Here is a 27,994-nt window from a genome sequence, read left to right as displayed (position 1 = left end):
TACTCACAGACAATTTATTTTGTTTAAAATTATTTTACATCATGTTGAAGATTTTTTTTTTTATTACAGCCACAGAATAGTAGCAGCAGTAATAATAATAATAACAACAATAATAATAATGATAATAAATACAATAAAAGTAATAACAATAACCCAGTAAGCAGATCAATGCTGAAAAGGACTAAAACTAAAAAATAAGATGACCACTCTTTCCAGCTGCCCCCCAAAAATACAAAGGAGGAATGACAAAAAATAAATCTCTTCAGGTTTCAGTCAGATTTCAAAACTGAGATTTGCCCAATCTAATAAGATCCTTACATTGAATGACCCAAACTTCTAACTGCAGAGCATTTCAAAATTGTACAAACTTGCTGTTTATTGGGAGTTTAATCAATCTTATTTCTTAGGAACATAATTGGAAGTGAACATTTAAGAAGAAAATGATTGCCCCACATTTACAAACAAGACAAAAAGTAGTAGCCTCTATTCGGCCACAAAGGCTGTTTCATGTGTTTCTGAGAAAGAGGAGCAATCTGAAACACAAATAAATAGCGTGGCTTAATTCAAATAACCAGAACCTGTCAAATTCACTGATTATCATTAAAATATTCTTTTTAATTTGACAAAAACCACAATAAATAAAACTGACACAGTAGCAGGGACCACCGTGATTTTGGCTGTAGTTTATTAATTCATCACGCAACCAGTAGATGTAGCCACAGCAGTATGTTTTCAAACACAAGAGTGGTTATCTAATTTTTTTTTGCAACCAAAGCAAACTAGATAAAAACAAAAAAAAAAAAAACAGTTGAACTGCAATATTGGCTAATGTGGCGCTCCTGAAATAGTCAGGTAACAAAGGTTACAGTATTTTGTGGGAGAAATATATATATATATATATATATATATATATATATATATATATATATATATATATATATATATATATATATATAAAATAATGGGACTGCATTAGGTTTTGTAAATAATGATAACAATTACAGTACATGACAAAATGTGTCATGGCTTGAGAGGATGACGGGGGTAAAATTGATAACTTTAGTTCAGTACATAGCCTCAGATAGTGATCAAACCCTTTATCACGATTTCAAAACCTATATAAAATAACCAAAATGAAAATATCAGATGACGTCGAGACACATACATGCAAAACAACCCTGAAAACATGACCAACAAAATTATCATCAAATCAGTAAAGCCAGAAACTTAAAATAAAAAAAAAAAATGACGCTTTGACAATTTTGATTACAGTGCACTTTTGTGTGAAACAACAAAACAACCGCAGAGATTGCTAAATGAAGGCAACACCGGCTCACTGATGAAGGAGAGCCAAGATTAAAACAGAAAAGAAAAGCAAGAAGGGTTTAAAAATGATTCCAATACAAGAAATAAAAGAAAGACTATTTACAATTGTATGTACATTATACAGGATATGAAAGTTAGTGAGGATGCGGATGGCCCAAAATTTACTGACCAAACAGAAAGCTGCATTTCACCAAATAAATAGTAAAGTAAGTAAGTCGCAGAGGACGGCATTCTATTTTCTGCTGAAACTTGCTTTTTTCAACAGCCTGCAGGCGGCACGTACGAAGAAAACAGATGGAGCCAAAGGGACTGAAAAAAGGTAGACTTGACTTATTTTGTCTCAACGTGAAGCCGCATACATGAGACAAAATTGGGTGACTTGCAGTGAGCCAGGGCAATTACCACATAATGTCATGTTACCACAGTACACAGGCAACGCTTTGAGGGAATGTCGAGGGACAATTATGGCCAAAGGTTGCCCCCCGCCCCCACACACCTCCCCTTGCCCAATTCATTGTCCTTAAAAGCCCACCTCAATAGTATTTACATGACTTGTGTCCCAACATCTTGCTTACAAATAATCTTACGAACACCGATTTCAATACAGCAGAAACGAGTTTTCAGTATGACCTTGACAGGGGAGGTCAGACTGTGCCTTTGCACGGGTAGCTCACCATGAGATCTGCTGCACCAGTGTAGTGAAAGAAGCTCATGTTGGCTTGACACAACAAGACAAAAACAAATTAGTTTGGCAAGTGTCCTTTCTCCGTCTCCAACAACAAGGTCCAAAAGACTGAGCTTATGAAAATATACAAACTCTTAGCTGGTGACGTTTCTCGTATACACGTGTACATAAACTATGTGACCAGCATGGCATAGTACAGAGAGATCCATGTACGGGCGCGCTCGATATTGGCTTCGTGTGTCAAAAACAAGTTCTCGAACAACTAAAAAGAACAAAGTCTGTGTACATCTAAACTGCCAGGATCAAATCCCACAGAGTAAAAGAGGCTTATAAACAACAGGCAGTCCCAGACTGCCAAACTACTGCTACACAAAAGTCCTATTATTAAATAGAAATGAGAGCGAATCAGAATGTACACTGACAAACTGAAAAAGGGACATATTTTGCTATCACGGTTGAATTTTCCTACTCCAAGTTGTCAATTGTAATTCCTGACATTCATCTTCATATAAACACACAGTATATGAAATTGCAGATGCCTGGAAAAATATGTACTGTATATTTCAGTTGGTAAAAACCTTGCCTTTAAATATGTTTGTAAATGAGGAGCAGGCACAGTCTTACAACTCGCAAAGGCAGCACCGTTCCCAACCAAAGTCTTGGAAAAGGAGGCCTCGGGAATCAATCTGGATAATGCAAGGGGGGGACTGATGTGATTAAAAGGAAAAAGTCCGCTTAAATAGCTACATCCTGGATTAGGGCAGAGAAGAGCTGGAATGTACAGTAAGCCTTTCATCACGTGAGATCTACATGAGCCATTCAAAAATGATAAAGAGCCTTCGGAAGGTTCGGAGTGGCTATCACTCTCTGCCGCAGAACATCAGAGTTGGACCGGTTCAGAAACAGATTACATATGTGACAACATATTACAAGGATATACATAGAGAGAAAAAGATATCCGTTTTGTTACAGTATCGCAGGTCCTTGAACAACCTCTGATCACATTAAAAAAAAAAAAAAAAAGGGTCCACTAGTAGTAGCGAGGGGAGCAACAAAGTCCACAAAGCTTTCATTGTCGGAAAAAATTGGAACCTTCCTTCCTGGTTATGGCGTCGTTGTATCCTCCACTCACACACTCGTTAAAGTAAGATGATCCTGATGATTGCTGTCTGACATCATGGTCTAATGATGAAAATATCAGATGATGTGACAAAAAAAAAAAAAAGTTTTCAGAGTGGCTATGCTTTTTTTGTGAGAGTCTGCTTTCCCACACAGGGTGCAGTCGATCACCAAGCCTCTGTGTACCGAACATCCACGTCTTTCAGGTTGGGCAGTTTGGCCTGTGGGGAGTATAGCGCGTAAAACGTTACAACTTCTTCAACTTCGATTAAAAAAATTCAAAATTTTTAGGCAAGAAAATATAAACTGCAAAACTTATCATGTATCACTGAGAGCAAAAAGTCATCAAGCTAGCACAAACATATTGACGAGCATGTTCCCGCCAACAGGCATGTTTCTGCATGTTGACACGGCCACGTGTCTTCTCTAATCATTGGCCAGCGCTATGCTCCTGCTCACTTTGCTCTCAGCCATGTCTGGTAGTGATCAGCAAAAAATGCAAAAAATTGCAAAAAAAAAATCTAACTCATCTGATCTAGGATCACATATGAAAGTGTGGCCAGGTCAGATTTGAAGAAAAAAAAATCGGGATTGAGACTTAAAAGCAAACTACAGGTCGCATCTGGGCAAAAAAAAACAACAGATGTGACCTGCGGCGTGAACTTTGTCGTTATTCGTGTTGTGGCTTGTATTTACCTTGAGGTCCTCATATGTGTCCGCTGTAAGCTTGGTGCTGTTCATGTTCAGACTACACAAACTCTTCATGGCTGAAACAAGCAGACAATTTGTTGAATTGTACTATTCGTACATATTCTCATTGAATTCTTAGAAAACAACAGATTGGTATAATGCGCAAGCACTATATCTATGTTTTCTTACAGCTGAGAGCCAATAATCCAGCATCAGTGACAGGCGTCTCACACAGATTCAACACCTGAAGGCAGGCCAGGTGCTCCGACAACAACCGCAGTCCCGCATCCCCAAACTGTGAAGATAAAGTACATTCAATATGTGTACATACTTTATTGAATGTCTGTAGTATTTTCTGAATCCCTACAGTATTCAAATGGAATTGAAATGAAATTACTGAATTATAATGTCACATGATTATTATGCAATGAAAGCCTGTAATAATTTACCGTAGTTTCCGCACGATAAGGCGCACCGGATTATAAGGCGCACCTTCAATGAATGGCCCATTTTAAAACTGTTCATTTATAAATCCATATATTTGGACACGCCTGCTGTCGTGGCTCAATATTGGTCCATATATAAGGCGCACTGTCGGCTTTTGAGAAAATTGGAGGTTTTTAGGTGCGCCTTATAGTGCGGGAAATACGGTAGATGTAAATTTGTCAGATACATTTAGCTCATCACAACAATAGAGAAGTTCTGATTGTTCCATGTGAGCACGTGCGTTTGTACCTGAGTGGACCACAAGTTAAGTTGTTTGAGCGAAGGCAGCTTAATGAGCTGCTCGGCACAGGCACTGGTGACGTTGGTGAAGGCCAGGCTGAGATTCTCCAAGTTCCCAAAAGACCCTGAACTCAACAGGCGAGCTAAGTCTGCATCCTAAAACATAGCAAAACGATATATTAATTGAGGTTTACGCATATATGAGGACACAGTGGAGCTCATCGCTCTTATCTAACCGTGGATTTGGAGGGGAGAGTCAGGCGGGTGGGGCCTCCTTTTCTTTGCTGTGAGACAGGGAGGGGGAAAAAAAGATAGCGTCAGTACACATGACCTTGCAAGAATATTTTCAGCCAGCAGATGGCGTGTGAGTAGCTTTAGCCAAACAAAGTCACTGAGTTGACTTTTTTGAATATCTTAAAAAATGATACGTGTTTCTTTATATGCATAGGCAATAGTCACTCACCAGTTCTTTGAGTTCCCGCTGTCGGTCACAGAGCTGTTCGTACATGCGGAGGCCCACCTGGGTGCTCTCCAGGGTAGAGATGATTTGCAGCTGGGTGTCCTTGTTCTCGATGATGTTGTACTCCAACATCAGACACAAAATCTGGCCACACACAATTAAACGTTTCAACTAGATGACACGAGGGCAGACCGAGATCACTCAAGATCACTTTTAAGAGACAACAAATTGCTGACATTGTTAGAGAGGAGAGATGTTAAAATTTGGTTAAATTCAATATTTGCTAAGATATCCAAACGGACCATTCAAACAAATCTTGAAGAGGACCGTATTGAAAAGTGTGATATAAATCCAAATCATTATTATTATGAAATCTTAGACCCATTCCAAATTGTCATCCAGAATTATTCTTAGGACTTGAATACTTAAATTTCTCAGAATCAGGAAAAAACATAACTATTCTCACTCTGTAGCTGTATCAATTGGCTTGCATTGGCAAATCAACAACAACATCCAAACATCTCATTGGCAGTCATTCAAGTGGGACATCGCCTTAGCAAGTGATAAATTCCTTTATCTGCAGTTTTATTCTCATCGCCACAAGGGGGTCTTAGTTGGCCCTCAACAAACAAATCTAAAAGTTGACCAAAGCCTAATCATGTAGAGTGTGAATACTTTATATGTTTAAAGAGACTAAGAGAATTGCATTAGAATTAAACATAAACATTAACATACCTCCACCATCGTCTGGTTCCCACGCAAGGCCAATAGCATGCAGGGACCGAGCTTGTTCTCAGCCAAAGAGAAGAGGAACTTCTTAGTCTTGTAACAGGAGCCCATCAGGATATGAACCTGGTATTGAGGAAGAGTGATGGGATAGTTGTTACCAGTCACAACAAATAAAGGTTCATGACGTTATTGAGGGTATGGAGACCCACCATACTGGCAAAAAGTTCTCCATCATCATCACAGGCCACCCCTCCAGGACTATAGAGCTGAAACCAGCCATCTTTTCCTGAACGCACGCTGAGTAGACAGGAATGGACCTAAGGTACAAGGAAGTAGTTCAGGAGTGTTCTCTGGATCATTGAGGGGCTCGACACTGGGTTGAACAAAGTCTCACCTCCTGCCTTGGATCCTCGGCAAACCTCTGAATAACATATTTCAGTTCCCTATTCAGACGGGGGATAAACAATAAAGTTGGTAAACTGCATTAAAGTCAATATTTTTATATCCACTCAGGTTATATATGATACTTACTTTGTGAATTTGGCATGTGCAAGGGCCCTGGGGGGGGAAGAAGAAAAATAACAATTAAGTGTCTTCATAGAAGCATTGTTGAATATTTGGAATTGTTTAGCGTACATTTACGTCATCATTTGGTTCGAGCGAGTAAGTGGTTGCTGATGATGACACAGTTCTTTGTTATTTTATCTTGGAGGAACCAGTCAACAGTGTCACAGGGAGTGTCTACTGGTTATTACGACGTAAGTCCTTGTAAAAAAATAGATTTATATGGAATGTTATCTGTACAAGATAAAAACTTTTAACTAGAAATGACATCTTTCAATACGGGGGAATTAAAAAGGTTGGATAAAGGTTGCAATATGTAATATAACAAATGTAAAATCTTAATAATACATAGATTTGAATTGACTTAATTAGTTTGTTAGTGAATTGTGTCCCGAAATATATTAAGCACTCTTGAGCAGTTTCCAACTAATCCGATTGTAGTGCATCTTTTAACCGAGGGATCGAGGATAAGGCAACAGCAATTTTTTGTAGCCTGCTAGAGTGTCAAGAGAAGTTTTACAACTAAACAAATACCACTTTCACCTCTATTGTGTGTGTGTTTAAGCTTATTTACTTAATATTGTGCACAGAAAACTGCATTATTGTGACTAATAAAAGAAAATGACATCATGTACAGTCATTTGTGATGATCTCGGGAACTGAAAGGGAAATGAAGTAGCGAGGCAGGAACAATTGGCCCTATTCACTAACCGTGCGTCAGCACATAATGTATGATTCATCAATATCTTCGTAGTTTCGTGAATCACAATACATCAGCCTTCAAACACAAAATGTCAAACGCACATCTTGTACCCAAGATGCGCAATACATTGAAACTGCAGTCCTTTATGAAATCCATCCATCCAATCTCTAAAGCGCTTCTCCTCACGAAGGTCATGAAACTGGAACCTATCCCAGCTGGAGGAAACCCACGCAGGCACGGGGAGAACATGCAAACTCCACACAGAAAGACCGGAACCGAAATCAAAGCCTCAATCTCTGCACTGTGAGGCGAACGTGCTAACCAGTAAACACGTGTTGCCCTTTATGAAATCAATCATCACAATTTGAATGCGAATGAGTTGTCCTAAAAAACGTCCGCTGATCGAGTATTTAAAATGTATCATTACCATAAATACATGATACAAAACTTTTACAGACATTTACAATTGACAAACAACCGGCAAGACCGACGTAACAGCGACAGTAGTCCGACGCTAATTTCATTAATTCTATCAAATACAAGGCCAACATGCCGCTGTTGCCTTGTTGGTACTTGGTGATTTGATTCGACAATAATCGTTTTGAGATTAAAACAAATGTCGGATTTGGAACGGGTATTGTTTGACTTAGTATCCACTGCAGTTGCCCATCACAAAATCGTGTTTATTGCAATGTCAGTGTGTGCTTGTTGTACATGGACTAATCGTATCCTAATCGTTACTGAGGAGTATTGTTGATTTCCTCATGACATCAAAAGCCATCGACAAGGCAACAATGATGCAGATGAGTCCCAGTGTGACGGATAACGAGTCATCTCATCTCAACTGCTTAATGAACCTGTCAATCTGACACCTCATGAGCTACATCCTTGAAATCGCTTAGGGTGGCTTCAAGCATATTATAACAGGATCCCTGAGGAACAAGGCATGAACTCTTCAGTTCACAACCCCCAGGACAAGAGGCCTGTTGTTGAGAGACTACAACCCACGTCAGCATTCAACTTCCCAAAGGAAACAATGGTCTCAACTTTCCAAGGTACACCCAGTAAGTATTATGAACTTGATTTGTGTTGTTGCGTACGGTCTATAATTATGATTGGGCTGAGGTGAATGAATTGGAACTAAAAGGTCTTGTTTTAAGATGTTGAATTGTTAACCACTAAAAATCTTAACTTTAATTTCATGAAGTATTGTGTCACATATTTGTTTTAAGAAGAGGGATGTTTTCTAAGGTTCTGCACACATTTTTAGATTTATTTTTGTAGAAGTTGCAGTTTAGTACTTTGGCACTTTGAGGAGGGTTTGGACGATTATGGTTCCGATTTTGGTTCTGGTTCCTAACGATTCTTTAAAAAAAAAGTTATTTTGGGATGAATCGTATTCAATTCTCTGTCCTTGTCACAAACAATTTGTGAAGCTTAATATGAGTTACTCAAAGGGCTATTTTGACCAGTATATTTACTTGTATATACTTATATTTTTTTTTTACAAGAGCTTTATTTTTGAGAACCTCAAGAAAATATATTGATCCATGCTTCTGAACACAATTGATGGGCTAACAATGTTGCTCCTTCTGGTGTGGCCCCCTTGGCCACTGGGGGGCAGTATAATAGGCATGCAAACACTAACAGTTAGTACTGTATTATTTATTTTCACAGAGAATAAAGAATATCTGCCTATGAGGATCTGTTGCGTAAAGGGTTATAATAAAGTGACTATCAGGGCAAAGCCCATTAATGGTGTTTTCCATTATGTGTTATCTTAAGATAGTGAGGGCATTTATAAAGCCAAGCCGTTTGATTTAGAAACAAAAAATGCAATTCTCTTTAAGTGTTCCAGATTTTGAAAAGCAAATTTCTCTGAAATGCAAATTTGAAAACCTCTCATCTCGCTGTATTTTTGCCACATTTAAAAGGTCCGAATTTTCAGTGATCAGTTAATAAAGTTGTAATTGCGACACAACAATAACCATAAAAAGGAAGTACAGCATTGAGATAAATGCAGTATGGCAATAATATGATGATGATTCAATTTTAATGAGTGTGACAACTCACTCTTTTGGAAAAGGGATGGGCTGCAACAGACTGGCCAACGCAGGTCTCCAGTCGTCATAATCCGACCTGTCACACACAGAGAGAGTCATTAGAGGAACAAAGGTAAAATACGTAAATTCTGGGGGTTGGATGCTGAACAACGAATCCAGGACAAAAGGTGCGGTTGAACATGAGCTGCCGAGATGACGCAAATCCACAGTGCTGACTTGACAGATGTATCACATTACTGGGAGTGAAGTAACACCGGGTTCTTTTTAGTTAACAAATGATGAAGCCTAGTCTACATATGTGGTTACATGACCTCCACGTTCAAAGAAAGTCACAAGCTCCACTTTCACACTGTGCGATCACATTCAGCACTGCTTGAATCATTTTCACTCGGTGACTTCAGGCGTACCAATATGTCACCTTCATTGAGTAGAAATGACCCTGTATAGTTGAGTATTTATTTTCCTGTATGTACACGAATAGACCAGAGCTGTACCCCCCAAAAAACGCCATCTTCGCAAAACAATGTGTGACATTCAGAAGGTATGAGTTTAAAAATAAAATATTGCTGTTCAGTGAAAGTAAGTCTATCCAATTCTGGTTCTAATTATCACCCCCCCCCAAAAAAAATCTTTTTAGAGTTTAAAGTTGAAAACGCTGGAGACAGTACATGCTATTTTGTGGATAGTCTAAATGTTATTATTGTAGTTTGCTGTAGATGTGTTGGTCACCTTAATTAATGTCATGCACGTTCTACATTTACTACAGTTCCATACTTTTATAAACAACAGTATGACCTCAAGTAAATATATTGTTAAATTAATTGTGTGCCCTACAAGTGGCTGGCGACCAGTTCAGGGTTTACCCTGCCTACCGCCCAAAGACTGCTGGGTTAGGCACGTGACCCTCACATCGAAAGAATTGAAAACAAAGAGTTGATTGTGTCTGTTCGTATTTGTCTTCTGGCTGAATTCAATGTTTCGTTGTAAAATCACAGGAAAGAAAAACGTTCTCTCTCCACTGTGTTGCGCATGTAAGTGGTAGAAATTTAAAGTCAAGACATCTATCAAAAAAAATTCACATACCAAAGTCAAACATAAAAAACATGATCTACCACGAGATATTTTCCAGCTATTAATCTGACCTATAAGGTCCTAGATCATTTACTATAACAGCTATATATTATATAACAATGTGATAAATGATTAACTGATCAGTTTTGAAAGACTCACAGCATCTTGAGGATGAGAGCAAAACATCCAAGCACACGGTCCGCCTGCGCAGGCAGCTGGATGGACAGAGTGTTGACAGCTGGGCTGACCAGTAGACAGTCGATGAGGTTGGGTTCACTGTCGTGTTCGGACTTCCGCTTTGTGTTGGCGGAGTTGTTGTTGCGCTCTAACTCCACCAGGATCTCGCTGGAGTTGACGACAGACGGAGGAGGCGAGAGAGGCAGGCTAGGTGTTGGGGAACATATGGGAATTGATGGTGGAGGGTTTGGGGGAGCAGGAGGAGGTGGCTGAGGAGGACTGGGGTTGGAGGAGAGGGGGAGCAAGGTGGTTGAAGGTGGCGTTGGAGGCTCTGGGCGCAGCAGGCGAAGAGGCATCGGAGGCTTGCGGTCATTCTGCTGCTGACAGCCATTTCTGATCTCCTTCAGACTTGGAGAGTTGTCTCGACTGGAGAGTGAATGGCGGCAGAGAAAAAAGAAAAGTGGACAGGGCTTAACCTCAAACAATGAAGAAATGCACACAAATTGAAGGAGGACAACACCCCAAAATTGTCTTTACAATAATGTATGTACTCCCACTAGTCTAAAAACAGCATTCTGATTAATATTGTGTTTGTGGAATGAGCAAAATTCATCCATTTTTTTTCCATCACAGGGAGTGGCCATTTAAACTGAAAATGACATCACAACCAATCACGACTCACCAGATTTCAGAAGCTAAGCCGTGAACGGTTGTGACCAGAGACCTGGTAATTGTGATGTGATTTTCAGTCGACAGCAAGTGACAAAATGGCCACCACCTGGGATGGATAAAAACGTGGATTTTTGTCTGTTTAATACATACTCCACAAACTAAACGCTGCCTTTCAACTTGTTGGGCTGCACAGAACATATTACAAAGGAAACGTGAGGGTTGACTTCCCCTTTAAGAACAAATCTGAAAAGATGAGAGCATTGAGTCAGGGGACGAGGTACCTTAAGAACTGTACCTTGGAGGGCTGGTGTTTCGGAAAAGAAAACAAAATAAACAAAGATGTGTTTTCCTCTGGGGGAAATGATGTTGACAACGGCAACATTGATGACGCTAATTGTGCGGTTACATCCGATGAGGTGTATCTTTGTCTTTACAATGCCTCATGGAACATTGGGCCTGGTTTATTAAAAAACGGACGCACAATATGTGGCTGAATTGATTTGAGTGATACTGTGCGTGTTAAATAGTGCAGGTCATTGTAAACAAGTAATTGTCAGCTATACTGGAGGATTGTAGACGTATATAAAAATGACAGAGGAAAAAAAAAAATCAGTGCAAGTGAAGAGGGTTATAAATTGAAGGGAAATTATATTCTAATCATATTAATTACATTATATCATTGAACGTATGTGCAACAAGAAAATATATATTATTTTTTATTTCCATGAGTTGTATTGTCTTTTATGATGCTGACTTTCAGGATTAGCATATCTTAAGAGCTCGAAAGCCAGATCCATAAAAAGAGTTAAGGAAGCAAGAGCAGTAAAGATGGAAAGTAACTGTGTATGCGCACGTCTGACTAACCTGTTAATGAATTCCTCGTAACATGAGTAAATGGCTGCAAGACATACTGCGACCAGGTTTGGCAGGACACGTGGGTGAGGACACTGACCTGTTGGCCCGTGCATGCTGCAACACAGAATAGGAGCGACACATTGTCATGTACTCAAATTTAAAAATCAGCCGAATGCACTGGAAGCTCTAAAAGACATTCCTTTCTGTGACAATGATCGAATTCCGAATTGCTCAAACTAACGCCATTCTAAAACCTATTTTATTTACTGCAAGATGCAATGTTTAAGTGACATTTTACCATGAACTATCCTGAAAAAGGAAAAAGACAGGTTAGTAGGCTAAAATAAAATCATTTTTAAAGTTACAAAAAAAACATCTGGAATAAATCGTTTCTAGGGTGAAATTCACCAGATCAACTCTGCAATAGATTTTTCAAGCCTTATGTGCTAAGTCAGTCATTTTAATTCCGATCCATGATTTGTATCAACATTCTGTTATTTATACTGAATACCAGGTAAGTCAACTTAACCCAAGTCCCATAAAGTCGGTCAGCCTTGAATTTAGTGACTAAAATATTTCTAACCTGTGAACAAACTTCTTGACAACTTCCATTCCTGCATTCAGTTCATTCAGTGCCAGGATGTACTCCTGAGTAAAGAGGCGAAGTCGAGGGCACTTCCCAAAATCCTGCAAAATGAACACAAACACAAAACCTTGAGCATTCTGACTGAATAAAATCTATTAGGACCGAACAGTGAGTGTATCGAAACTCATCACATTCATTCCTGCAAGAATCTTCTTCTGAAAGAATAATTTCTCACCATGTTGTGTTTGAGGATTCTCTGGACCACAGGAGTGAATACTTCAATAACAACCATGGAACGGGGTCGTTCGCGACAATGCTGTGAAAAAGTCAGGTACATTTTAATTTATATAGCGCCAAATAATGAGAAGGTTATCCCAACGGAAAGTAGATATGACACATCAGATTGGGCAATTATGTCTAATAATAAAACACTACTGTGTGTTCAATGCATTAACAGCTCCAGGACAACTCATCACCTCACCTTACAGAAGAACTCACAAAGATCTGGGGGCGGGTGGTTGTTTTCTAGAAGAGGTGCAATTGCCTGTAAATACAGACACAAACCCAGACACATTCCTGTGAAGCTGCGAACCTAAACAATAAGCACAAAATTGATATTTTTTGGGATGTGGGAGGCAACCGGAGTGCCGGAGAAAACCCACGCAGGCACGGGGAGAACATGCAAACTCCACAGGGAGGGTCGGAGGTGGAATCGAACCGGCACCCTCCTAAATGTGAGGCGGACGTGCTAACGAGTGCACCACCGAGCCGTTACATGATAACGCACGCACGCACACACACACATTACAAGCTAAGTGTGCTCAGATGCCACCATCAGAAAATGTCACAAGTCATTACTCACAGTCAGTGTCATCGCTTTTATATATAATTATATAGTTCTACTGAAGCAAACTAAATCAGACAAAAACTCATAAACACCCATAAAATAGAATATGTTAATGTGTGACCACTCTTACCAGAATGATGTTCTCGTGATCCTGTGTGCTGAGATTAGAGTTCTGAGGGTGAAAAAATGACAACAAAGATATAAATGAATGACAGAAATTAAAAATGTCAGAGTAAAATGACAGAAAGAAAGAAAGAAAGAAAGAAAGAAAGAAAGAAAGAAAGAAAGAAAGAAAGAAAGAAAGAAAGAAAGAAAGAAAGAAAGAAAGAAAGAGTGCATTATGCCTCTCTCAACAAACACACCCCAAGTGCCCAGTGACACAGTTAATTTCCAAACTCACCCGATATTTTAAACAAAATCAGGTTTTGGGGGACACCCAGACCGCCACCAATTATATGTACTAAAAAGAGTTTATTTGGATCACTATTTGGATCCCTTCACATTATATATGATGAATAGATTTTTTTACAAAATAATTTCATATTAACTTTTACACTCAAAATAAGAAAGTTAAATTGTTAATGAAGACAAGACAATTGTGTATGTGTGCCGCTACCTCAGCCAGCAAAGTAGAGATGATATGTAGAGGGGCCTGATGGATGGACTCGTCCTGCAGCGGTGAGGTCAGAGCCATGTCCACGAGCGCTCTAATCTCCTTCAGCACAACATCCCAGCGGCTTGGATTGTTCAGCACCTTACGGTATTTGTAGATCTTTTTCTATATGGAAAATAAGTCATACAAAAAAGCATTTGTAGATAAACACTACAAACCACCACCACCACCATTGATAAACATCAAGGTCTTTATTTTTGGTTTGTTATTTGCCCGTTATGTCAACTGAAATTGCAGTCATTATAAAATTTGTCACTTGATTACAGTTGTTACTATGCAATATTTTAAGAATTGGGCATCAATTAATCGAATAATCAAATAAAAAATTTTTTTGCATTTAAATGTATTACAAAACATGGGGGGGTCATTCATTGCTTCTACTTGCCAACTTTATAACTTTACTATATCTATATAATTTAACTGTAAAATGGAGTATGAATTAAAAAGGCAAAATCCACCTGTTTTTAGCCATCTCAGGGGCGGTCTTTTTTTTTTTTTTGCAATTTTTTTAACAGTTGCATAACATACAAATGCTCCAATACATTTGTAGAATGAACATGTATAACAGATCAGAGTACAAATTTAAAAATGTAACGCAGAAGTTAAGATTCAAAAACAATTTCCATTTGGTCGAAGGTCACACCAAAGCTCTTTTCTAAATACAACACAATGTGCGTGCACTTTTCTTGTTCAAAACAAGAGGCAAGACGTGTACACATGATTTCATCTCAGACAAAAAAATAGGAAGAAGTCGAGACGAATGATTATTTTGCTGCCTGAAAGCCATGTCTTTGGAAATATGGTGAAGAGAGAGCATATTTTTGTTACTTTACACAAACTTATATACACTTTTCATACTTTTTTACTTATCATGTCAATCAATGTGTACATATTCCTATTAATTTATATATTTGATCATGTCAATCAATGTGTAAATGCTCTTATCAGAACACTGACACAGCACACACAGCTTGGTAACTTTTCCATTACACATAAGGCACAGCTCATTAACGTCATGACACATAGATACAAAACATTCAGTAGATAAAAAAACATTCAGGCGATAACAGAACAAATGTCTGCCTCATGAGAGTATGTTTTTATTTCTTCTCCCCTCCCTTTTCCTGCTTGTGGATACTATAAAGCCTTCTGACCGGAACGATGAGGTTGTTGTTTTATCTGCTGAAGTGCATCGTGTACTACGACCCAAGATCTTGCAAATAAAGAACCAACTCTACATCTTTGTTTTCCTTGCTCAATGACGAACAACTTGAACAAAATGCAACAATGGATACCAAGATATTTAACATTTAGCCGCTTACCTTCCACTGTAAGGAATGAAACCACTGGTCCCTTAAGTAGCTGTTAGCAGCCTGCAGGAGCACACAAAATCAAAGACACATAATTTATCACATCATGGTCAGAAATAAGAGAACCAACAAACGAGAAAGGTTCTTTGAATAATCGGGAAATGTATGTTAGATTTATTAAAGACTCTGGCCCGCATTATTCCTTAACGTCATTATTTCTTCTTTGCTGCAGGTGACATTGTGTTTAAAGAGCCGGAGTGTGTCATTGTTAAAAAGGACCTACCTTTAAAATTAGACTGTTTACTTGTGTGCGTGTGTGTGCGTGTGAGTTTCTGCACTTTTTTCTGCAATTTTTTAGTATATTTACTTCATAAAACTTCAGGGAACTATTTGTTGAAGTTTTCATTGAATCACATTCATAAGAGGTGCTGACCCTTGATTGACTCCCAACAGTTTTTATTTTTTAAGTTTTCGTTTTTTGGTCTTATTTTAGAATAAACATATCATTTTAAAAAAAAAAAGCGAGAAAGAAATGACGTATATCTGAATTGCTGTTATTTAATTAACATATGCCCTTGTTGCATTAAAATGTGTTGGGTTTGTTACATCAAAAAACGTATGCCAAATTTCTCTTTTTAACTACAAATGAATATTGTGTTAAAAGATCACTTGTCGGCCTCCTTACCCATGAATAATTGGTATCGGTATCTGCCCTGAAAAAAACCTATTGTCTATCACGATCACAAATTTTCAAAAATAGAGATAACAAAAGATTGACTTAATTTCACATTTGAAGGATGGGCCAACTACAGTATTTGTAAACAAAGAAAAAGTCAATTTTCCGTAAAACTCCCTTTGAAACACTGCGTAATTTATAAAAGTTTCAATCTGAAACAAACAATTGTAGGTCAGCTGACGTCATGGAACAGATTGTGGTTAACAGAGGTTCCACTGTTTGTAGAAGACTTTTTGGTCTTCAAATCGTAATGCAATCAATAATTCTGGTTTGCAAACTAACCTTACGAATGCGAACAAATCCCTTAAACATTCTAACGACAAGTTTTACCTGTAGCAGGACTGTGCCACCAGGGAAGCTGAGCTGGACACAGTACTTTGGTGCATTGTCCCATGACAGCAGCTGCAAGTCCTCTATGGAGCTGTAGGACAATGAAGTCTCCATGTAACCAGTGGGCTGTGGACAAGAAAAAAAATAAAGACACTTGAGCTGGACGGACCATGTAGGTTTTATATTTACTGGCTGTCATCTGGAACACAAAAAGAAAATCAAATGTACTCTGAGCTGGCTTGCTCTGAATAGACAAAAACCGAAACATCACGATACGGATTTGTCTTCGTCAGCTGTGATGATGCTAAATCTAGTGCAAGCACAATCATATCAGGGGAAGAAGAACTTCAAGCATGGTCACATTGAACAAACTATACACACAAAACTTTGATTCCACGTGAGCCAGTTTAAAACATCCCCAAAAAGGGATGTATGTTATATTGGGCAAAAAGTACTGTTAGGCAAAAATTATTACATAATTCTGATTTTATGATAATGTGAACATCACCACCGGCATATTTTTTATTTTATTTTTTTATTACAGACCTCTATGGTATCTGGTATCACTCCACTGCCTCCATGTTTCTTCTCTAAACAATCCTGTCTCTGACCTCCTCTAGCACGTACAAACACACACACAAACTTAAACTCTAGTCAACACAAGCCCATTTGGAAAAAGCAACCAGTGTCTTTTTTTTGTTGGCCTGACATACCACCAGTGTCAGGTAGACAGGTGGTTCTCTTTATTTGCACCAGTCCTACTTTGTATGGTGAAACTACACACAAGCAAAGAACAAGCAGCTTGTCTTTCATGTAATGTCTGCAGGAAGTCCAAACACGGCCACACACACACTCGGAAAACCCTTCAGCATGTGCTACAATACATACGACAATAAATATGCATCGCCATCCAATAGGTGAACTCAGTCTTTGTCTCTCTCAAGGGAGTGGAATATTAAAATTGTAAGATAATATATGACGTGCTCGGTTGTCAACAAGGAGATGGATTGTGGAATAAAACAACAGATGGGGTTTCAATTTTTTTGATAACCCATTGAGGTTTGCCTACTTCGCCTTTGATTCTAGATCTCGACCTTGACAACGCTGTCTTTTCTTCCACCTTTGTCTTGAAGAGAAAGCTTTTGTTTTCCTTCCATTTTTCTAAATCTCTGGCTTTCCATCAAAGAAGAAAAGGCAACATAATCTTGCTGCCTGCTCCTCTTTCCCATGTGTTTCCATAGAAACAAGATGGAGACGGATGTATTCTTTTGTTTGTTTCCAGAGAAAAATCGGCCAAGATGGGGGGAGAAAAACAAACATATAAGCACAATGGCACTGAAGTGATTAAGTAAGAAAATAATTCCTCAATAACTTGTGATTACTAATGTGTTATCATCACTGTAGCTCGACCTTGGAATGTGTATCTTTAACCCTTTTTGGAAAGTGCTCAGCTAAAACAATGTCTCTTACTTACGTACATATATTAGTGTATTTGGAGACTTAATAACAAAAGTTGCTTGTCTCCATGTGTTCCCCGTGAATGGCTGGCGACCAGTTTAGGGTAAAGTCCGCCTTTCACCTGAACTCAGCTGGAATAGGCTCCAGCAAAACATCTATTTGTCATCAGGCTATCACATTTTCACGTGGCCTGGAGTGCGGAAGAAAAACAGTGCCATTGAAATAATACATTTTTAAATGCCTTGTTTTGTGAAGAAATTCAAATTGATGCATTTAAGTCCTACCCTTATTTAATCGTCCATGTAATTCCTGCACAGTACAAGTCAAAGCTAACCCAAGTCAAAGCCTTCCTCTAATACATAGCTCATCAGTAATTCCAACTAATTTCGGTAAACAACTTCTTTTTTTCTTATAGTTTTCTTTCGTTGTAGTTTACAATACTTAACAGAGGTAATATGTGCTATGAACGAAATGACAAAGTCAGGACGCATAGCTAGTACAAAGAAAAAGTACAAAGGAAAGAGGAACTGGGGTCATAGAGGAAGCCAGATAAGAGACACAACTGAAGGAGGTTTAAATTGACTCTTGGGACCTGTGACTATGCTGCTTCTGTTCTGTGGCAGGAAGAAGAGTTTGCATGGATCGTGATAAACAAACACTCAGATTCTAAGAAGATTATTGAAAAGATTTAAAATTTCAATCGTGTAAATTTAAACTAGGTACAATACTACCGGGAACTGCAATATATTATTTCTAGTACCTTGTCAGTGAGGGTACTAAAAGTGACATGCCATCAGGAGCAACTCGGGGTTCATTGTTTGGTTCAAGGACACTTTGACATGGTCTCAATGCTTGGGGATCAAACCTGAGGTAAATTCACGTAACAAAGGACCCCTTCATTTTTATTTCGTGAAACTATGAAAGGTCTCAGAAACGATGACTTCTCGCCACGTATTGTGTTCATCAAGAAACTTGCTTAACAGTGATGCAAAACGGACAATACGTTCCTAAAATACATTTTATCCTTACTGCCTAAATGTAATGCAGTAATCCCTTGCTACATCGCGGTTCGTTTATCGCGGTTTCACTACATTGCGGATTTTTTTTTCCAAATTAAAAAAAATTCAAAATAAAACTTCTAAATTGAGGAATTGTGGCACAAACGTTGCCCACACGCCAGCAGTAGGCAGGGAGTGCCAACACAATTGCAGTACGTACACTTGCGCCTTTTTTAAAAAGATTGTTTTAATAATAAGAGTTCTAAAAACATACTTAGTGTTGTAGAAAAAATGTTATAATAATAAAAGAGTTCTAAAAACATATTTACAGTATATACACTTGTACCTAAAACATTGTTATGATAATAAAAGCTGCTCTAAAAACATATTTACAGTAAGTGTTAAGAATTCTCCATGTTATTTATGTTATTCAGCCGTGCTTTGATTTGAGGTAGGGTGCTTTATTTTGAAGGCCGTTTTCAGGCGATACTACTTCCTGTTTTAAGTTCGTGTACATACACGTTACAGTAGTACAGCAGTCAAGAGAAATGAACGATCACATATTTAGGACAATGTAGTATTGCTCCAAATGTTGGTTTACATTCCTTTCCGCTAAGTCTGTTAAATAAATAATCAAATAACATATTTGTTGAACACGGTTTAATTATGTGCAAGTTATCCATATGTTAAAAAAAAAAAAAATCTGGCTCTGCACTCCCTCCTGGCACTCTCTTCAAAACAGAAGAAGTGCAGATGGAGGAGCTTGACCAAAGTAGTGAAAAAGAGGGTACGTTTAAACCATTTAGACTGTCTAAATGTTTAAAAAAGAGGGCAACTTTCAACCATTTTATAGTGCTTAATGAGACTGTGTTATGGGAGCATTAAAAACATGCCCATGCACAAATGCAACCGAATGATAATAATGGAAAGAAAGAAATCGGGGTAAAGAGAAAAATAATACTTTTCAAGGTTGATTTTATAGAGATGTATTATACACTGGTGCATTTATGCATGGGATTTTATGGGATTTCTTTTAAATTTCTCTTAACAGACTATCCATTCGCCCGACGAGATTACTACCAGACAACTCCATCACTTTAATCTTGTTTTACCTTTGTTATAGTACTCCATTTATATACTTCTGTTTTCTTTGGTCAAAGGTTATACAGAATGTCACATGTATTGATACATAAAACACACAAGCAGTTCTGCAGCCACTGTGTTTGCAGCACACACACACACGGAAAACCACAATCATCCTCACGGGTAAAGTTCTTCCTGTTCCTGTTCTCAAGCAACCATTACGATTCCACACCTTGGCTACCTTGTTTTTATATATACAAATATTCCAAAGTGTCACTCTTTCAAATTGACAGTCGTAGTATGGTCTCAATTGGTTTAGAGTTCCTCTCTGTGATACAAACGTTGATCAGACATGCTCATGACATGTTATATGATATGTTTAGGGACAGTTGATTACATGCTGGTCTCCCTCGTACAACGTCCATGTGGCATTTAAGTGAATGTTACTTCTGCATTAGATGAGGAACTAAATTGCTGATCATGAACATGGAAAAAAAAAAAAAACCACGTTGACGACTGACAAGCGACAGTACAGCCTTCTGAGCAGCAAGTTTGTTTACTGCGGCTTGAGGTTTGCTATGGTTGGTTCTGCCGTGAGAGATTTATGCCAACAATGTTCAGTTCTTGACTCGCTCGTGTGAGAAAATTCAAAATCCACATTTAAAGCCACAGTGTAATTTTAAACATTCGACCAGATGAAGAAGTAATGCAACTAGCTAAATAAGAGGACTAGTGAAAACAACATGAGTGAAAACATTCACAAGTTCATAGATTTTCATACATCATGACATTTGGATAATTCAAAGGGTAATCACTGTAATCCAATAGCGCAATCAATTAAAAGTTATTTTTTTAAAAAATGCAATTTCAGACAACTAAGGAAACGTGCAAAAACTACAAGAGCACCAAAACAAAACTGGCAAAGCAGTCATAATCTGCTCCTGGAAACTGACTTTTTTCATCCCGTCCAATTTTATGAATGAAACTGGACAGACAAAATGATGTTACTCGGTCGCCGCTCATAATGCCTGCTGGAGTTTATCTATCTTTGAATATTTCATTTCATTTAAGCAAGTGTATTCTTACTTTACCTACACTTATTCTAGATCATTCATTCAGACTCGAGATGAAAAGTTCAGTGCTTAAGAACTGCAGTCCAAATTTTACGTATCATGTTTAGTGAAACATTACCGGATATGTCGAACAGGTAAAGCCACATTTTTGTTTGCATTATTTTTGATAACTGCACTTTAGTTTGTGTGATTTCTTACTGATTTACTGTAGAGTAAATACTTAAGTTTGAGCTGCTGTTTATTTTAATCACATTTAATTAATAATGGTGTGTGTTTGTTTAAAAATACATAATAAAAAGGGCTTGAAATGTACCGCATATTACAATTTATATTATAAGGGGACTACATTTAAATAAAAATCATTCGGCCCTAATGGGAAGTCTTTTACTCACTGTCCTGAATGACCTCATTTGGATGTTAATGGAGCATTTAGTTGTATAGAGCTCCGGATGTTGCCGTCACGCATAACACAATGTGGTGTGCCAAACGTAAACAAAGCTGCTTTGGCAGTACAGTGCTACATTATTGACAGACTCTATGTCCAAGAAGAAAAAAAACTAAACAAAAAAAAAATCCCAAACAAGACACAACAGTCAAAAAGCGTAACCCATAGAACTGGGCACACAAAAGTGCAATTCTTAGTGTATTTGATGAACCCCACTCAGTTTCAAGTCAAGTCAAGTCAAGTCAAGTCAAGTCAAGTCAAGTCAGGTCAAGTCAAGTAAAAGTCAAGTCACCCAAATACATATTGAAGAGGACCACTTAGAATACCACCCCCTGCCCAAGTTACACCATTGGTGATAAGAAAGCTTGATGATAAAGATTCCCCCATCGAATCCGGATGGATTGTTTGGTATACTGGTAGTGCAGAATATTAACTATGGAGGAAACCTCCAGTTTGCTGAACAGTTTGCCATGGTTGATACAGTGAAACTTTTTCGCTGCATCGAAAAAGCACAAAAACAGTGTTGTGCCCCTTCTATTTATACCCAACTTCTGGTAAGCACATAAATCCGTACCGTGTTCATTTTTAAACACAAACTGGTTTTCAGAAGTTGTTATATATTCTTGGTGTTTACCTAATAAAATGCACTCTAGAACTTTAGATAATATACTTGCCAGAGCAATCGGTCTATAATTATCCGAGTTTGATGCTGATATTTACATATTTTTTTCATTAAGTACTGGCACTAGTATGGAAAACATATCGCTCCTTTGAGTAAATGCAAAAAATGGTAGACAATAAGTGACAGCAAGCCGGACAAAAGAAGTGATAAGCACTCGAAAGACTACCAAAACAAAAACCAACGTGTCAGAAGTGGATAGAGTCGAGGGATATGAGACCAGACACACGGTCACTGGGGAGAAAAGTGGTGTATTGATCGCACCCTACCACCCCAAGAAAAAAAATCCCGTTAAACTGCACACTTATTACATCTAATAAAGGAACTGTATCAAAACATATCACTAGCGTCAAGCAGAAACTTTGTTCTTCCAAATAGTCACTTTTCTAGACACCCCAAAAATAGCAAATTTGTTTAACCATTAACATTCATCAAAGAAAGCAAGCCATTTTTAACACTATTAATTGTGTGGACTGATCAATAGTAGGGATTTTGGGAAAAAAATATTACATTTACTAAATTGTGACATAAGAGCATTTAAAAAGGCTCATTTTGTCGCTCCAGGATTTCACAAGCTATTTCATTTTTCTATTATTACAGAAAACAAAGCCTGAATTCGTGGCATTTGCAGTTTTGTCGGAAAGGTTTTTTTTTTTAACCGATGTTTTGTGTAGTTAAGTGCATTATGACTACACTAGAGTTATATTGTACAACCATTATTGAGACTCAAGGTATTCAAATGCAATTCTCCTATTCTCAATTATGTGGGGTAGACTGAAAACAAACCACATAAATGTGGATAAACATTTGCAAGGAGCCTGAAAAGTATTCTATTCTTATGATTTACTGACAAAGTGATTCAATGAAAAATATCTCTGTGATGGCTTTGTAAAAGTTAAATAGTAATGTTCCTACGATGAGCCCCTTAGGCTTGTGCCGCACCCTGTTTCCTTTCATCTCAAGCCTTTTGTGAGCCCCTCGCAACACAGGAAGCGTGTGCTCGCTCTATCACTCTTACGTAAATGTGATGCGCATTTGGTTTTTGATGGCAGACTTGACAATCTTTTCACATGGACAACTTTCACACAAACACCATGCCTGGTTTGGTGTCTAGCTGGATTTGAAAAAAAAAGAAGAACATCTGAAAGCTTCCTTGTTTTTTTATGTATAAATGACTACTACAATATTTGGTCTAACGTCACAATTCGTAATTCTGAAACAATCACAAGAACTCGTTTGCATGCCTCAACGGGCAGAGCTATTTGCTACATTTAAAAAAATCCGGATTCAAATGGCACGGACGATGTCATGACGCAGATAGACGTAATTTCCGCTTGTTACTTTCTACCAGAAATCAGCCTTTGCTGAACCAAGAATATGTGACGTCACCGACAAGTCAACACAAAGATCACAGATGATCACTGTGTCCAGACTGGTTGACACAAAATACAGTCACAAAGAAAAGCGTGAGTAAAAACCACTTGCGCACACACACACAAACAAGGAAATCTCTGGATAAATTAGACATATGACCTGATCAAAATAAGAAAAAAAATAATAATGCAGTATCATTCAATGTACCAACACAAGTACAAAACCAATTCCAATCATGTTGGGAAATTGTGTTAAACATGAATAAAAACAATTTGAAACATAATCGGTCATTTGAAAATCTTGTTCAACCTATATGAAATTGAACACACTCCAAAGACAAATTATATATTGTCCAAACTGATAAATCTATTGTTTCCTCATGGAAACCTGCATGGCTACACGTCTGATTCCCCACACTTAAATGAAGCTGTACTTAAGGCTAACCAAAGCACAAAGTTAAGTTTTGTCGCCAGATTAATACATCCAATAATGTGCAGAATACAACTAACGACATCTTGTTGCACACTCCTGACCATAGTGATAATGATTGGTTCAGGAAACAGATGGATTGATATCGAACGCCATGACACTGACTGCACTCTCAGTGTCCTACAGTCATAATAATAGTTAATAGTTAGAATACAGACGGCCACAGCTCGCTAAATCCAGCTATGGTGGGTTATATATTTAATCATGTTTTGATTTTGGTCCTATTTACACCTCTGCACAGTCCAGCTGTAATGTTCCTGACAGAATTGTAAAAATAGGAAAATTAAGATAAATATGTCTCTCATGTGATTGGCTGGAATAGTCTGCTAGAATAGGCTCCGCCTGCGACAATCGTGTAAGAAGTTCGGATAAGGTATGTATTTATGTACGGAGGGAGGGAGGGAGGGAGGGAGGGAGGGAGGGAGGGAGGGAGGGAGGGATGGATGGATGGATGGATGGATGGATGGATGGATGGATGGATGGATGGATGGATGGATGGATGGATGGATGGATGGATGGATGGATGGATGGATGGATGGATGGATGGATGGATGGATGGATGGATGCATGCATGCATGGATGGATGCATGGATGGATGGATGGATGGACGTGAACGTACAGAGAGTTACAGAAAAGTTACCGAAGAAACCGGCGCCTCGGGCGGGGACTCCGCTCACGTCTCGCTCACACTGGGCGCGGAACAGCTGCGGCGCGGTGTCTCCGCGGAACGCACTGCAACTCACACCGGCGGCGATCAACTGCATTGTGTCTCCGGGTATCTCCGCCCACGAGACCACAAGATCACGGGGGAAGGGGGGCGGGGGGTGCATGCTGAAGAGTTGAGTTCACGCGATAAAAAGAGAGTAAAAGAGAGCTATTTGTAAACAATAGCCATCCTTTCATTCACATTGATACGCTTTTGGGACATTATTTGGCAAACTCCGGTGTGAGTGAGGCGTGAGTGAAGGTACTTGGGTTTGTCGTGTTTTGATGGATACCAGATTTTTTTTAGCATATTAGTTTTTGGGTGTGTGCAAAAGCAATATAAGGTATGATACAACTTGAATGAAGAAGTGCTTGGGAACTCAAATAAGCTGATGTTTTTTTTTAATTCTGTAAAATTGTCATTTTGACAGTTCACGGTTTCTTCCCGACAGCAAAACTGATAAAGCTCAGAAACGAATGTTTATGTCACAAGATCAAAATATTTGAATCAACATGTTTGTTTTGTTCTGATAACAAAGATTCCGAAGAACTTGGAAAAAGTAATGGAGCACTGCAGTGATGTGCTGAGTTTCTGAACAGAACATTCCAAAATACTGTTCGGTTATTCAGACTGCATCTTTTTTTTGTTACATAGGTTTCATTACATAAGAGAAAAAGCAGACATCTATACATAAAAATGCAGAAGTTGAATGAAAAGGACTGGGAATATGGATTGAATTGGGATTGGACACTTGGACCTGCAGTGTAAACCCAGCCTCTATTGCCCATGTTAGAATGTGAGTGTGATTGTCTATGAACTGCAACTGGTGAATTAATGGAGTTTAACAAATAACTATATTTTAATTGTCCGAATGATTTTAGCGAGTTTAAAGCGTATCCCTGCTGACATCCACCGCTTCCCCTAACATGAGGGGAACTACCGTATTTTCCAAATTATAAAACGCTACATTTTGCACAACGCCTTATAGTCTAGTGCGGTTTATATATGGATTTTTCATGATTTTGACAATATTGTATCATCTGTGCATATTCTTTTACATATGGAAAGTAAACATTAAAACACCTGCTGCTTATAGTCCAATCCGGCTGATGTATACAAACACAATAGGATTTTCCCCAAATTTTAGCTAGTGCGGATTGTATTCAGGTGTGTCATATAGTCCAGAAATTACAGTAGCTAAAAAAGCAACTAGCGAGTTTGACTCCTCTTGAAGAAAAGACGAAAGAAGACGAAAGAAGATAATGCCGCTTTACATGTTGCAAAAGCGTGATTAATCCACAGAGGGGAATCTGATTTTTGTTGGGTGGGTAGACACCCCAATTTTGATGCAAGCCTTAATATGTCTGTACCCTGCAATTGGTGATCATTTCCGGGTGTACCCCGGCCCAAAGTTAACTGGGATAGGCGTCGAGGAACACTTACGAGGACAAATGGTGGCCAAGCAGATTTCAAATCTATTTCATTTCTAAACACAATTTTCTTGTATTCAGGCACAGTGTTTATGTCCAGACATGGTGTTCGTTACTTGCAAAAATAATAATGATAATACTTTCATGGACACAGACACTACTGTATTTTAATATTGATATGACGGTCCCTAATCAGTGTGGCACAGGCTTTGATTTCCTTGAACAGGATATATGGTATGAAACTGAATTACAGACTTGAATAGCTACATTCACATATCATTTATACCTCATCACAAGCCGTTAATAAAACCCCACTCTGTCGGACGTACATTTAATTTCGTTACTGCCAATCAGTGCCACGGTGGGCGGGGAGTTGGACTTCCCAGTTGACTTTGGACCTGACCTGATCAACAGCCAATTGCAGAGCAAATACAGCCAAACACAATTAAAATAAAACCCCTTTTTAAATATGGAAGGAAGCTAATGAATCCCAAGAAAATCCGCAAACACACAAGAAAGGCCAGAGCATCATTCAAACCCGGATTTGAACCTCCAACCATAGAAGTGTGAGGAGGTGTGCCAGACAGTCATCTACACTGTCGGCCATAAAGGAATATTGAAATGATGTTGAAAGATTGCCAAGACGAAGGCCTCGAATTGTATCGCGGACCCCCCCAGGTGTGAAAAGCAAAATCCCTCCGAGCTTCAGGTAGGGGCAAGGTGTGTTTAACTCAGAAGGTGAGCTCCTGTCAAACACAATGTCAGTGCTATCAACATGCTGACACGCTGCTTTGTCGCCAACTGCGTCAAACAGATTGTGCACAATCTTGGCGCTCGTCTGCTGCTGCGTCCAGACAAGAAAAGACAAACACCAACGCTGCCCGTGGAATGCGAGACGCAGCATTTTCGAATGACACACGCACACTCGGGGTTAGAAAAGGAAGATTCTCACGGTGGCGGAGGTCAGGCTGCTGTCCGCCAGCGTGAGGTGATGCGGCTCCCATCTGCGCAGGAACTTGGAGGTGAGGATCTTGCTGAGGAAGGTGCGAGGGTGTTTGACCACGCACACCTGGATGTCTCCTTCGTGGAGCAGCTTGTAGCGCATTCCGCTGCTGCTGCAATGTTGCAGGCTCCTCTTGCACGGCCCCGCGGCAACTTTGGCGTTATTATTCCCCTCCGACATGTCCCCCAATAAAGGCTTGCTTTCCTCGCACTGATAAAACTGGTTGTTGTGCAGTTCGTTGCCTCCGCCGGCGCTGTTGAAATCCATAATCCAGAAATCCAACCTTTTTTTTTTTCTCAAAACGAGGAGCGCGATCGCTTGGCACAAGTCTCCAACACAAGACACCTACCTACATGTATATGAAAAATGAGCAGTGTCTGATCGAGCTGGGGGAGGGGGTACCTACCTACCGAGTGGTGCTCGTACACGACTAATTACTGGAAGGAGACGAGGCCGAGACGGGCGCTAGATGAGCCGTCGAGCACTTTTATGACAGGATATCCACACAGGGCAAGGTTTCGATGAGACACTGTAAACAATCCACCATTTTCCTCCCCACACAATGCTCCATGAAATGCGTCCGCGGTGCGCGTCTCGACTCCCCTCCCGCTGCCAATGAGCGATTCAATATGCGAGGGCCATGGCCTTATCCATTCGCTCCGCCGCCGAGCCAAAACGAATAATCCAGCGATAGAAAGACGGGGGGAGTAGCACGAAAAGCAAAAAAAAGCTCCACTTGCGGCGGGTCTCGCTTCCTCCCTGGGATTTTGTGCTCATTACAGGCTCACTGGCTCGGTTCCCTTTTATTCCGTATTTTCCCCCCTATCTTGCTGTAAATGAGCCAGCTCTCTCCAGCAGCGCCGCGCCGATTGGTCGCCGCCGGTTCATGTGATACTGGACTGACGTCAATCGGGTATGGGGAGGCGAGCGGATG

At 39.2% G+C, this 27,994-nt stretch overlaps 1 protein-coding gene across 2 annotated transcripts; it reads right to left on the bottom strand.

Moving 5' to 3' along the window:
• cmip (c-Maf inducing protein) lies at positions 1-27,972 on the bottom strand. Of its 2 annotated transcripts, none has more exons than XM_088379007.1 (21): positions 27,467-27,972; positions 16,323-16,448; positions 15,269-15,319; positions 13,890-14,051; positions 13,404-13,445; positions 12,908-12,970; positions 12,662-12,742; positions 12,424-12,527; positions 11,850-11,954; positions 10,296-10,739; positions 9,076-9,141; positions 6,267-6,293; positions 6,130-6,178; positions 5,945-6,052; positions 5,742-5,858; positions 5,010-5,150; positions 4,783-4,830; positions 4,556-4,702; positions 4,010-4,115; positions 3,827-3,897; positions 1-3,351 (listed from the first exon to the last, which is right to left on the bottom strand). In XM_088379007.1, the coding sequence occupies exons 2-21, from the start codon at positions 16,434-16,436 to the stop codon at positions 3,298-3,300; spliced, it is 2,100 nt and encodes a 699-aa protein (XP_088235133.1). In that variant the 5' UTR covers positions 16,437-16,448; positions 27,467-27,972; the 3' UTR covers positions 1-3,297. The 2 variants fall into 2 exon arrangements, with proteins under 2 accessions (XP_088235133.1, XP_088235132.1); XM_088379006.1 differs by having other exon boundaries at positions 27,010-27,971.
• Positions 27,973-27,994: the final 22 nt, after the last annotated feature.

This window comes from Syngnathus floridae, chromosome 6, assembly GCF_059516105.1.
Source record: "Syngnathus floridae isolate MCC-2025c chromosome 6, RoL_Sflo_1.0, whole genome shotgun sequence".
Lineage (NCBI taxonomy): Eukaryota > Metazoa > Chordata > Actinopteri > Syngnathiformes > Syngnathidae > Syngnathus > Syngnathus floridae.
Note: the sequence above shows the minus strand (reverse complement) of the source record. Positions and strands in the feature narration are given on the sequence as shown.

Excerpts from the sequence above, each read along its gene's own strand:
- cmip (XM_088379006.1), bottom strand. The coding sequence starts at position 27,327 with ATGGATTTCAACAGCGCCGGCGGAGGCAACGAACTGCACAACAACCAG. Across the intron at positions 11,955-12,423 it reads GTCAAGAAGTTTGTTCACAG|CATGCACGGGCCAACAGGTC; the intron begins GTTAGAAATATT and ends TCTGTGTTGCAG. Across the intron at positions 4,831-5,009 it reads AGCGGGAACTCAAAGAACTG|CAAAGAAAAGGAGGCCCCAC; the intron begins GTGAGTGACTAT and ends CCTGTCTCACAG.